The 13,229-nt window shown below is 37.5% G+C and overlaps 1 protein-coding gene across 1 annotated transcript in view; it reads right to left on the reverse strand.

The window, feature by feature from the left end:
• Nucleotides 1-13,229, reverse strand: part of GBE1 (1,4-alpha-glucan branching enzyme 1) — a 136,828-nt gene that overhangs the window by 39,335 nt on the left and 84,264 nt on the right. Inside the window, exons 10-12 of the mRNA XM_063393930.1 lie at nt 9,928-10,026; nt 7,198-7,308; nt 4,144-4,315 (exon numbers count right to left, since the gene is read on the reverse strand). Of these exons, the coding sequence (XP_063250000.1) occupies nt 4,144-4,315; nt 7,198-7,308; nt 9,928-10,026 (382 nt within the window). The remainder of the gene's footprint in view (nt 1-4,143; nt 4,316-7,197; nt 7,309-9,927; nt 10,027-13,229) is intronic.

The following is a 13,229-nucleotide window of genomic DNA, read 5'->3' on the forward strand; positions in this document are numbered from 1 at the left end:
AACCAACAAGTGGGACAGAGGAAACTTAACAGACAAATTAGATAGCAGTGAAACAGATGAATGTCAACCCAAACAGTAACATCACCAGACAATGCTTGTGATTGCAAAAAATGTTCTAGTTGCTTCCAATAACTTCCTAAATATAAATATATATATATATTTATAGTCTCAAAAGTTGTTTTTCAGGGAGTGAATCTTGGTCTCTGGAGTCTTAATTAAGAGTTGTTTTACTATGGGAGAGCCATGAAAAATAGTACTAGAGGTTCATATAGGAACTAATCTCCATTTAAATCAATACATTTGAGCTTAAGCCAATTTCAAACAAAAAAAAAAAATAAAGGACCAAGGAAATGATTGTTAGCAAGATGAAAAGCAAGACCCTACAGTGGTACAAAACAGTAAGTGTTTGTGCTATGAAGGATCTCAAGGACTCAAAATGCTATTTAAGGCCCTTTGGGTATGTATATTTGGGGCAATAAAACAATTATCCTTGCTTGTCTAAATCTAGACACACAGATGTATCTTGCAAGATAAGGAGAGAGCATGGAAACAAGTGCACTGAAGAACTGGCACAGCTTTTTTACATGTCCTGCTGAGTTTCCCTAAGTGCAGGGCATGTTCAATGAACAAGAAAATACAAAAGGAATATTTAAAGAACAACAATTACCATTGTCTACAGCTTGTCTTCAGGGGCAGAATGAAAAATGAAGCAAAAAGAAAACGCAGGAATGTAGAGACAGAACAGTTTTCTAGTAAGTTGAAGTGTTATTTTCAGGAAATATGTGTGAGTCTTTACACTGAAGTTAAACACTGCTGGGTAACAACAGTGGTATCTTCATTTTCAAGCTGAGATCAAAAGATTCCTGTAATACTCTGTAAGTCTTATAACAACTTCTATTAGTCCTTGTTTAGTGCTTGAGGAATTATGCTTAATCTCAATACTTTATTTTGTAGGGGACTAAAACTGACAATTAAGAATTTTAGTCAGACAAGGTTTTTTATTTTGGATTTGTTTTCAAATCCTGATATTAGGGAGGGCAGAGATCTATGGCCCTAAATATTTCTGCACATACTTTTCTGGTTTGAAGTTAATTAGATGTGTATGGTATTTCAATATCATTATAACTACAAACAATAATAATTGAGAAGGAAGAGGGAATTTTCTTATTATTTACAATTAAAAAGACTACTTTCACTATTTCATATACACAGATTGTAAGTGCTTGAGCCTATAAGTGTCAATAAAGTTCAGACATTCAAATGTGCATTGTCTATGTCAAGGCCTTCATAGATAACTAGTAAAGAAAGAAACCCCTTAAGAAGCACAAGTGCTCCCAACTAAAGCATTGTGCAGAAGAACTTGCAGAGGAATTTTTGTGGCCTCCTAAAATTCTGTGACAACTTCTGACTCATGACTGGCCTGTTTCAGTATTAAAATCTGTCTAAAACAGGAGCTGGGTTCCAGCTACATTGGGATTGATGCCTCTACCTGCTCTGACAGAAGAGGATTTAGACAGCAAAAGATTCAAAACAATTGCTACTATTTTACTATTACTATGAAACAAACTGGCCTTCCAGAGAGTGCATTCACTGATGCAGGACACTTATTGTTATTCTCATTTTCAGCCAAGTATATGGAGTTTTTCCCTTCCTAGGTTAAGTCTTCCATGCTGGATGCCCATATGAAGCCAGAGAGATCACCTGGAAAGCTGCACATAAAACTAAAACACAGATTGGAGGTAAGAATGTTCCCAAAGGTTTTTGTTACAGGGGAACCAGTTTACTGAAATGACGGAACTTTCCTATTCACATTTAAGTTTGCATACAATACAACTGCCAACACTGGGATACAAGTAAGTGGGAAGAAGGAAAAAAGCCTCTAGTGAAAATTAAACATCCAGAAACATGAAAAACAAGAATAACAACTTTCAGGATTTTTGCAGTGGTTTCTTAGAGATGCTTGTAAGAAGGACAGAGAACCATCCAGTATGAAAAGTGAGAAAGATGAGAGAAAGCCACAATCAGTGTTTGATGCACAACTTCTGTCAGCAGGAATCTCCTTGCATGTATGGAGCCCAAACAATGCTCCAACACATGTGTCATCAAATATGATTCTACATCTTCAAAGAGAAACTGCAGGAGATATTTGAGAATACAGATTTCCACTCCTGACACAACATTTTTAGACGAGGTTTGTTTTTCCTTAAGCCAGAAAGCAGGGTGTTTCTTTGCTGGGTTTTCAGAGACAGAAAGATTCTTAATGAAAACACCTAAGGAAGGACAGAGGCAACTGGAATGCCTTCTCCAGGTGTTGTGAAAGAAGATTTCCACTCCTTCCCCCAACCTACAGAAGGCTTCTTACCTTTGGCATTCACACAAACTGCAAGTTACAGAACTCATTTGTCACTGTATTTGCTTAATTAGATAGCATGCTGCAACATGCATTTTAAGTCCACAGGACTGCTAACATTCTGAATTTATATGTTTTCTCCTCCAACAGTTATTGCAATCTTTTCACCTTTTACATACAGCAAACTACAATGTAGTTACTGAAGCATTTGCAGTACTCAGAGATACCCAATATTAATTGCTCAATCAGCCAGCATTGACACGCTGGATTTAACATGCCACATTGCATTACTGATTATATTTCTAATCTTACTAAGTCAATCTGGAGCAAGGACACCTGCAGTTCAGCTGGAATATTTAGTAAACACCTGTTTCCTAAATACCTGCTACTACTGTAGTATCGCTAGTTTGAATGGAAGCATACATCTCACATCTTGAACATTTTGGTGCCTGATTGCACATTTTGTAAGTATTTTTTTAATTAACTCTTCACTCTCAAAAAAAAAAGAAAAAACCACAAAAAAAACCCTACAAAAATCAACACTTGCATTTTATTGGAAATAACAGTTTCACTAGTATTGTATATAATGAATTAGTTTGTTCTGTACTGAAATTGCTTCATTTCTTTCTAAGAAAATCAACACAGTATTTTCTGAGTTTTCTCCCAATACAAAGCATATGTACCAGTACAGGCAAACTTAAATCCAGTGTCACCACTGTCCTATGTTCTCTAGGCTTTTAGTCAGAAAATATAATGTTAAATATACATATATATACACATATAAATATACATATAATGGACAAATGGCAATATACATCCAACAGTGCCCTTAAACTTTATATAATGAAACATTTAACCATAAAATTAGAAGACAATACTAAACTAAATTTTCTATCATTTTCAAGTGTTATATTATCAGAAAACTGAGATGGAGATTTTGTAGCAGGCTTTTAGGCTTTTTGTTCCCCATGAAACTATCACAAATGCTACACAGAACTTCTCAGACCACATTACAAAATCTTTACTGTAAAGTAAGAACTATTTTGCAAAGAAATTAAACAAATTAATGTGGCAAAGAACAGACAGCATAAATAGCTTTGGAATTTTGGATAAAGCTAAGAATATTCAACTTTTAAGATAACTACATGAAACTGTAAGTTGCTGATCAAATTAGACTAACAATTGAACTTCCTTGTAGCAACTGTGCTTAGGAAGTAATGCAACAGTTTTATTTTACGGTTTATAGACCAGAAGAAGGTACCACTAACTCTTACAATTTCTGTGCTTTGATAGTAGAATGCATATCCTGTGTCTGTGATTTGTCCTTGCCTACCTCATTAAGCACCAAGAAGCAATGAAATAGGTCAGCTGATTCCAGACTACTTCCTGACAATTAATAACTGAAATAAGCCCACAGCTATCCTTAGTAAATTCATTGTTAACCTAAAAAGTTTAAGAGAGTAAAAGAATAGAGATGAAATACAATCCAGCTGTGTGAGCCACAGCTCACCACCCGACAGACTTGCAGAACAATTAAAATACTAGTTTGAGTTGTATAAGTTGTTTCTCTTACACTTACAGACCATCTTGATTTCATTTTCTTGTCTTATCATACATCTTACAGACAGAAAAACAATGCATATTACCTTTTGTAATAAATCTATAAAAGCATTTATGCTCCAAATTTCAGCACTGTGATAAATACTGTGGATATAAGATGTCAGATCATTTTATTTCCCTGCCACACATTCTGTAGATGAGAAAATGAGAGACTTTTTCCTGAGATTACTTACCCATGAAGTTCAGATAGCTCTCTCCTCCGAGTGCATGAGTAATGAGACGAATCATTTTATGAAGCTGTATGCCACGATCGATAACCGGCGTCAGAGGCATGAGCACGCTCATGTTTGTGTACATCTCTGCATCCATCAGGCGAAAGGCCAGGGTCTTATCACCAACCAGAGCCTACAACAGTTCAAAAAGACACTGAAGAAAACCCTTGGGTGTAACAGAAGTGTTTCTAGGTTTTGGTTTCTTTAAGAACAGGTGGTCTGTATCGCAGGGGGAGCACTCGCAAGATTGCTGAGGAGCCAAGGTCAGGGCTCAGTGTGCATGACCCAGCCCCTGTTCCTGAAGGAAACATCCTGTCACTCAAAATGATCATCAGGTCATGGCGGCCCTACAGTCTGATCACTGCATCTGTGCACTGTGTGATGTGCAATACAGACCTGGTCTGCTGCCAAAAACCCAGGCAGGGATGTCCATGAGCTGAGCCTGGACTGGAAGTCACCCCTGATTGTCTCCTTTTCCCTTGCAACCCTCCCCATTGTTCCTGGGGCTCCTGGACTGATGGGATTCAGTGTTTGTTATCATATATAACAAACCAGCAGCTGTCTAACCCCTGGTCCTACATTTCACCTAATGGGATCAAGCTGCATAACTACTTCTAAGAACTTTTTCCCCTACGGATATCAAATATTAGCATCAACTCAGTAAGTCACAACTGACCTATCATTTGGGAATTTTTACAGCAAACACAGAAAATGAGAAAGTGAACATCTGAAGTAAAAGTTCCTGGAATGTAAAAACAAATAGGTATAAAAAAACCCTCTGATTCAGACATGCAGAGTGAGTATGAAGCATTCACTTATATGCAATTAAGAATGTGATTGGTTTTCTGTGATTTCACACAAAAGAAAAAACTGAATTACTAACTTGCTATTGCTCACTGTTACTTGAGAAAGGTCACAAAATGCTATTCAATACATTAGCAGGCAGCTAGTCGAAAACGTTTTGGAACATTTATATTTAAATAGCTGATTTTTGTTCAATTAGCCCAATTCTTCTTTCATACTCTTGAATGAAAACTTACTAAATTCCAGAGACACAGATGAACTGTAAACAGGTCTAGCTGAAAAGCACCATCATCCTTTCATTTTCCAGCTGACAATATAACAGCATATATAGATTATTCTCTTAAGTAAAAAAATACTCTATTTAAAGGAAAAAAAAATCCTATGTGACAATGACAAGACTGAAGACTGCAATGAGCAACTATTTTCTGGACTCAGAATGTGGCATTTGTTAGTGCCATTTAATATCCCCTGATCTTTCCATTGGAAGAACAGCTAAGTGTTTCCCTATTCATGTTTTCTGTGGAAGCTGTGATTTTATAAATGGATATATTTCCTCCTTCAATGATCTCTTTGCTACCCCAAGAATCTTATTATGTTTAGGGTTTTTTTTTCTTATAAAAATCAATTCATAGCCGCATATTTCAAGGAATATCTCTCCACAGCATTTTTTCCAGTTATGCTGTATATCCTTTAAGATACAGGACCAAACCTGTCTCAAACACTGAAGATGCACACAAACCAGGAAAGACTGCAGTGGCATGCTGATTGTGCTCTTTGCTCTATTCCACTCATAATAATCCCAGGACTGCATCTGCTTTTTTGACAGCTATTAGCTTTGGAGTTGCTATTTTCACACTTTTTACAACCATGAGGCCTTGTATTCTGACTGGCAACAGTCAGCTCATAGCCCATTACAACATATAAGAAACCAGAATTGTACCCTCACATGCATCACTTCAGGCATCTCCAGACTGAATTATATCTACATTTTTTGTTTCTCTATCCTACTTTTCACATATCAGCCTGATGTATGTCTAATCATCTTTTCTTTTTAATTAAAAATAATGAGATTTTTTTTCTCTAAGTATGACATTCTAAACTGAAAATGCAAAGTGATACGGAAAACAACTCAATTTCTAAAAATCAACATGAAATAAAAGAATAGCAACAGCAATGTTATATGTCATGCTTTAGGGTGAAGAATCAGCTTTGATGAAAGCAGCTTATCATAGAATAATATACATTTTCAAGTAATTTCTGAAGTTCTTTATGAGGATCACGCATTAAATGAACACTGTAACAGACCTTGAGATTAGAATGTAAATAGGTACACAAAATGGATATAATGAATGGTAAACTCAGAATGTTCTTTTTAAAATATACAACTTGTTTTGGACATTTCTGTTGACATTTATTATAGAAGGTACAGGAAATGGAAAATCAACCTCTATTATATAAAGGAAAGATAGGTTACTTAAATAAAACATCAAATTTTTATTAAAAGTTTTTATTCTCAAATTACGTGTTTTCTGACTATTCAGAAACAAGGCTTTAAAAGATTGTGGGAGATGAGAGTTATCCAAACTCATCCTAACTTTTTCATTTTTCCATACAAAGAACTATTACGATTGCTGTGCTTTGAACCAAACTGCTACAGAACATTTCATTTACGTCTCAAAAGAGGATGCTTTCAATCCTTCCAGAGGAGAAAGACTTTCAGAGAGGGAAAAGAAGTCACCAACCAATTACTTAAATTGGCATATTGTTTATGCTTATCAGAAATAGTGTTCCAGTTTATTTAATGGACACAGCATTTTCAAAAGCATGCATTATACACCTTCCTATGTCCCATGGTAGACAAAACAAGAAGCTGCTACTCATTTCTTAAAAACAAAACAAAACTGAAAGCCAATGCACTCCAGGAAGGATTCTTTTACTAAAATGAAGGATCATACAATAAAAACACAACAAAACAAAAACCCAAAACAAACAAACAAATTTCAAAAACCCAAACAAAACAATTAACAAAGGTACAAAAAGAAAGAGCACTAGTCCAAATCTACCTATTTCTGAAATTCTTCTCAACTGCTCATCTCCTCAACTGCTTCCTCATTAAAAAAAACAACCAGAAAAAAACCCAACCAAATAAATCACCAAATTTCTAAACAAGATCTTTGACTTGGTTATGAGCAAACAAACAGCTGGAAATACCTGGTCATGACTCTCTGCATAAGCAATGTATTTTTCTTCATGCCGCCTGTTTGTCAATGTATGCACAATATTGCCCATATTCCAGTCTTCATCTTTCAGCTCCTTAATTATCTACAGAAATAAAAGAAAGATCACTGAGAAGTTGGTTTAACTGAAAACATGTAACATTATCTTGGCATGGAAATTTCCAATGGATTGTGAACTGTATTCTCACACTCCCAAGTTCTGAAGTGATAAGCTTTCTCTGATTATCCAGAGAGTTGTTTTTCTTTTTAATTCTAGCACATAAATATAAACCTAGAATACTTTGTTTCTCCTCTGTCTCCCTGGGGAAGCACGGACAACAGGTTTTGCCATTTATTATGTGAATCCTCTGATACAGCAATTAATGTGACTGATAGGACCTGCAAGAGAGCACTGCACCAAAACCAAGGGAGAAATATGTGGGGACAGACCTGCCTGGTTCACAATATCAGGAAATCAGCTTCCAAATAAAACTTAACCACTGAGCACTGTGGTGCTACCTCCTAATTTTTATCAATTTAAATTGAATCCCATTAATAGGAATTTTCTGCCTCATATCACATTATTTCCTTCCTCTGCTAAAACTAGCTCAATCTCAGTGTTTGTTGTTTTTTTTTCTGCACCACTTTTTAGACTTCCATTGATCCCTACAACTTAGATGCATATACAGAAATATACACAAATAAAAATAGAAGTGATAAAAAGGCAACAGCACAAGATGGTCAATATCACACTATAAAATTTAACATTATAATTGTAACTGCCCATATACTCTTAAACAGTCTTTTCTTTTCCCTCCTTTCTTTGTTGATTTTTTTTTAAGTCCATAAATTCTGGCTCTGAACACCTCGAGGTCCCTATGTAGCACTATATTCCATACTACATTTATCTTGAATCTGAACTAGTACAACCACTGCTGTGACAAACAGCTTATCTCTTTTACTTTTATAGATTTCTCAGAATTAGTTCATGGAGTCTCTTGGAGATTCTTCAATTTTCAAACTGGCTTTAGCAAGTTGCTTAGAAAAATTCCTATTAACAGGTATGTACTTAAGAACTGGAGAGAGATGGGCGTAAGCTGTCTAGGAGAGTTTGGTAACAGCTGATAAACTGTTTATCTAAACTTCTCCCTTCCAATCATCTCAGATTTATTTTTCCCTTCAAGAAATGTGGTAGCAAACACTGGCATCACCTCTTTCCCCAACTCCACGTCTCTGCTGTGGTCACTTATTTGCAGTTTCTTTGGTGAGAAGCTTCCTGCCTCCCTCACGCTGAATTCTTGTACAAACCCAATTTTAACTGATTTGCACCCAACATCCCATCAGTGCCCCACGCTGTTCCATGTCAAGTACATGTTTAAGCTGCAAAAACTGACATTTTCTCCAGTTAAAGAACAGAATTTACTGCAGCACAGTTATGTTTCCTATCCAAGTATTGCAAATTAAATTAAGCAGACCATGTCAGAGATTGCTAAATTAGGTGGTAAATTTTTTGCACTTATATAATTCTACAGTCTGGTTTACTTTACTTTTTTTTCTTTTTTTCCCCACGTAACATGAACTTGGCCACTTGCATTTTGCCTACCTAGGAAATTGCTCATCTTACCTGCCCTAAAATGTAGTAAGTAGAAAACAAAAAACAAACTAACAAAACTCCAAGAAACCCACACAACATCACAGTTAGGTATTTGTTGTTAAAAAAAAATGAGCCCTTACTGCACTCCAGGACCTAAATGTAGAATTACACATTCTCAATTTTAATGATGGTGTCTTTGTTAGAAAAGCTGTCAAGTTTATCTTCTGAAAAGAGGCTTGAAATCCGTTTTTCAACTGGCCCTCTACCTCCTAGTTACAAAACTGAAGGATGCTGAAGAAAAGCTAATTTTTAAAATTATTAATCATAGCTACACACTATATTTATTGAAGCATTAATGGTCATACAAAACATTTATTGTTTTCAGATCATCATACAAGCCCAATGGATATGGGTGTAACCATCTATCTAACTGAAAAATGTTCTCTAAAACATCAGTGGAAGCCTTTCCAGATCATTTAGTGGTTTATGCCTTTTTTGCTTTTTGATTCTCTATATTAAGGAAAAGGTGATATAAATCCTTATTGTAGTCAGAATTTATTAATATTTACAGATTTATATTATTCCTTTTTGAAACCCCCCCTGTACAATTGCAGGTGTTTGTCTAATTCACCTAGGTTTACTCTGCTTAAACTTTCAGGACTATTTATATTCAATGCCAATTTGTATGCCTAGTATCAGGAGAGTTTATTGCATGTTTTTAGAGTGATTTTTATTGTTTTATTAAAGGTTTTTTTATATATTTATATGCATATGGTTAACTTTTTATCTACCTGTTCACATTCAATATAGATTACCCATTCTACAGCTGTTGCAAGATACAGGTTATTTCAAAGAAATGGAGCCTATGTGTATTGTATGAAGAAAACAATTATGAGCTGGAATGTGAATCCCAGCTCCTGAACTTCCTCACCTGAAACCTACAGAACATCTGACAGCTCTCATTTCAGCCTCTAATACCTGTGCTCAAGCCTGTCGGGATTTATTTCAGTGGCACATTAGCACAGCAGAAAGCAAAACTTGTCAGTAGGATTCAGCAGTGTTTATGTGGATGCACTGACAGAGAACCATCCCAATTCGAGGAGTAGAAGGCATTTTTTAAGAAGTTCCCACCTGTATCCACTTATCTGGAATGGCCATGGCAAGTCGATAATCAAAGCCCCCTCCTCCCTCTGCGACAGGCCGACAGAGAGCTGGCATTCCAGAAACATCCTGGAACACAAGAAACACCCCACAACACTGATGATTTCCACAGCACTGCAAATAGCACTGCATGCTTCCCACCATACAGTAATACTGGTATACAAACACTCTATAAACAGCTTCACAGACTGACCTGGTTAGGAGAGAAAAGAATAAATTTAAATCAGCTATTACTACACCCAGATGGGCTGTTTGAATGCAAAAGTTACAAAGAAAAGCATTATGACTTTTCTCATCAAATACTCTACCTCAGAATATTTTACTAGAGTAGATATTTGAATGGGAAGAGACCTCGGTAGATGCAGATTTTGAAATAATTAGCTCTCTTGAGCTCCAGGTAATCAATAGAAAGTACAAAGTAGTCAACAAAAGACAAATTAAACCTTCATTTTGTTTATTGATATTTTGCATAAGGAATGGCATTAAAAAAGGTTAAATATAAAGTACTCTAAGGAAGAAAAATACAATCTCTGTTCTTTTCCCAATGCCAAACCTATTGATCCATGTCCTGGGAAGTGACATGCTCTCACTGCATAATTTTCCAGTTTCATATTGATGGAAACTGACTATTCTTAAATTTGTAATTCCAAGTTATCAAAATATTTTTTTCGGCATGTTGTTAGACATTTTTATCACGCAGCATTCTTTTCCAAAGTTATCTGGACAGAAAATGCAAGTCTCCAATAATTGTAAAATATCCATCAGTACTCAATTTTATTAACTTTTGTGGGGGAATGGCTTCTCACTGACAGCAGTTATGGATTAACAAACACCTCCTGCATCTACACAAGAGAATTTATGGAATTAATACTGACTAGAACCAGGGCTTAATTAGGAAGTTCATTCTAATTTGCTGGATTCAATCCAGTTTTCAATCCAATTGCTGCACTGGAGTAGTGAAAAAGATATTTACACTTCAAGTCATACACACATACACATTACAGGCAAACACAGACACTGACATAAGGGAGGAGATCAACCAGATCAACCAAAGCTCATGGATGGCATCCCAGGGGTGGAGGGCAGGGCTGCCATCCAGAGGGACTGGCTGGAGGAATCAATGAGCAGAAATGTCACACAGCTTGTCACCAAGTTAATCCCGACCCTGGGATGGGCCACGGGCTGGGCCAGCCAGGCTGGGCTGCAGCTCTGCTGGGGAGGACGGGCCTGGGGCTGTGGGCCAGCAACAAGCTGAGCCTAAGGCAGCAAGCTGAGCCTAAGGCAGCAAGCTGAGCCTAAGGCAGCAAGCTGAGCCTAAGGCAGCAAGCTGAGCCTAAGGCAGCAAGCTGAGCCTAAGGCAGCAAGCTGAGCCTAAGGCAGCAAGCTGAGCCTAAGGCAGCAGCCTGGCCTGGCAGCAGGGACGGCCAGCACATGCCAGGCTGTGTGAACAGCAAAGCCAGGAGATCAAAGCAGGGCATTATCCCCCTTCAGTCAGCAGCCACTGGATCACACAGGAAACTGTGTCTGTTCCACATGCCATAAAGAACAAACAGTGAAGTGGAAATTCTTTACAAATTTTAGATGTGATAAAAAATTCAATAACTCTCCTAAATCAGTCAGAAAGATAGAATCCTGGTCCCTAGATTATACAGAACATGATGATGTGAAACAAAAGCCTTTTTCTGTGATGCCATGACACCTGCCTGGAGAAGGTCCAAGTCTGAGATTCAAGCAGCTCCCATCTACTTTAGTCACAATATTGAAAGACAGATTTTTGGGAAGTAAAATTCCAAATTTAACAGTATTTATATCTATGTCTACAAATTTTAACTGGACACACACACAAAAAAAATCATAAATAGTTTGTTTAGTAGATCTTCCATCAAATGTACTTTACCAGGAAACTTCCTAGCCTGGTACAGCCCTCAGACTACAATCCACTACTGAGCTTCCACATGGGTGCAATGAAGTGGCAACACACAATCAAGGGGGATCACAAAGGGATTCAGAGCCTCAGGACAATTGGTAAGGGAAGCTGAGGCACAAGCCCTATTCTCTTCTATAACTCTAGTTGAAGGCAGCAACTTTGAAAGAAATGGATGGACTGAGTCTATTCTTATGTTGCTCCATGGCTGGTGGCACTACCAAAATATTGGGGTTTTGACAGTGGATGGCCAGGTATGCTGGCTTCAGACAGGAATGGCATGTCTCAGTGATGTCTGTACTGGAAGCAGTGGGCCCATGGGAGTCTCAGGAAGTTTAGCAAAACACAAACCCAAGGTGCTGCACCTGGGTTGGGGCAACCCCTGTTATCAATCCAGGCTGGGGATGAACAGATCCAGGGCAGCCACAGAGAAAGAATTGGGGGTGCTGGTGGGTGGGAGGCTGGATGTGACTGTCAGTGGGCTCTTGCAGCCCAGAAATCCAAATCTGTGCTGGGCACAGGAAGGACAGGGACATGTTGGAGCCAGGCCAGAGGAGGGTCATGAAAATAATCAGGGATGGAGCACCTCTGTTATGAGGAAAGGCTGACAGAATTGTGATTGTTCAGCCTGAGAGAAAAATACCTTTGTGGTGACCTAACTGTGGCCCTCCAGTACCTGAAAGGAGCCCATGAGAATGATGGAGAGCACTTTTTGCTAGCGTACGTATTGATAAGACAAGGGGGAGGGTTTCAAATAGGAAGAGAGTAGGTTTCGACTAAATATTAGGAAGAAAACCTTTACTGTGAGGGTGGTGAGGCACTGGTACAGGTTGTCCAGAGAAGTTGTGGATGCCCCATCCCTGTTCAAGGCCAGGTTTGATTGGGCTCTGAGCAACTTGGGCTAGTGGAAGGTGTCCCTGTTCACAGCAGGGAGTTGGAACGTGATGATCTTTAAAGTCTCTTCCAACCCAGGCCATTCTATTATGCTATGAATAAACCGCTGGTTTCAAAGCATTTGTTCAGGCCAGGTTTGAAAAGAGCTGCATACAAAAATAGAACCCACAGCACACTGCTTCTTTGCCTGTTTGTGTTTACAATACTTCAGGCATGACAGACTTTTACTTAACATTTTTTCTTCCCATTATAAAGAACTTCAATCACCACTTTATTTAAAACACCAAAATGAAAAATAAGCTCAGTAAAAATATACTCAGTAACACCTAAAAAATTAGCAATTACTAAGACAGTGAATATACAGAATATTAAAAAGCTGTAAAATCATCAATTAATTACATTAATTAGGGAATATATTATAATTAGTTATGGCCAGAGAAAAACATTTTTCTCA

This window comes from Prinia subflava, chromosome 3 (assembly GCF_021018805.1).
Source record: "Prinia subflava isolate CZ2003 ecotype Zambia chromosome 3, Cam_Psub_1.2, whole genome shotgun sequence".
In the NCBI taxonomy this organism is placed as follows: Eukaryota; Metazoa; Chordata; class Aves; order Passeriformes; family Cisticolidae; genus Prinia; species Prinia subflava.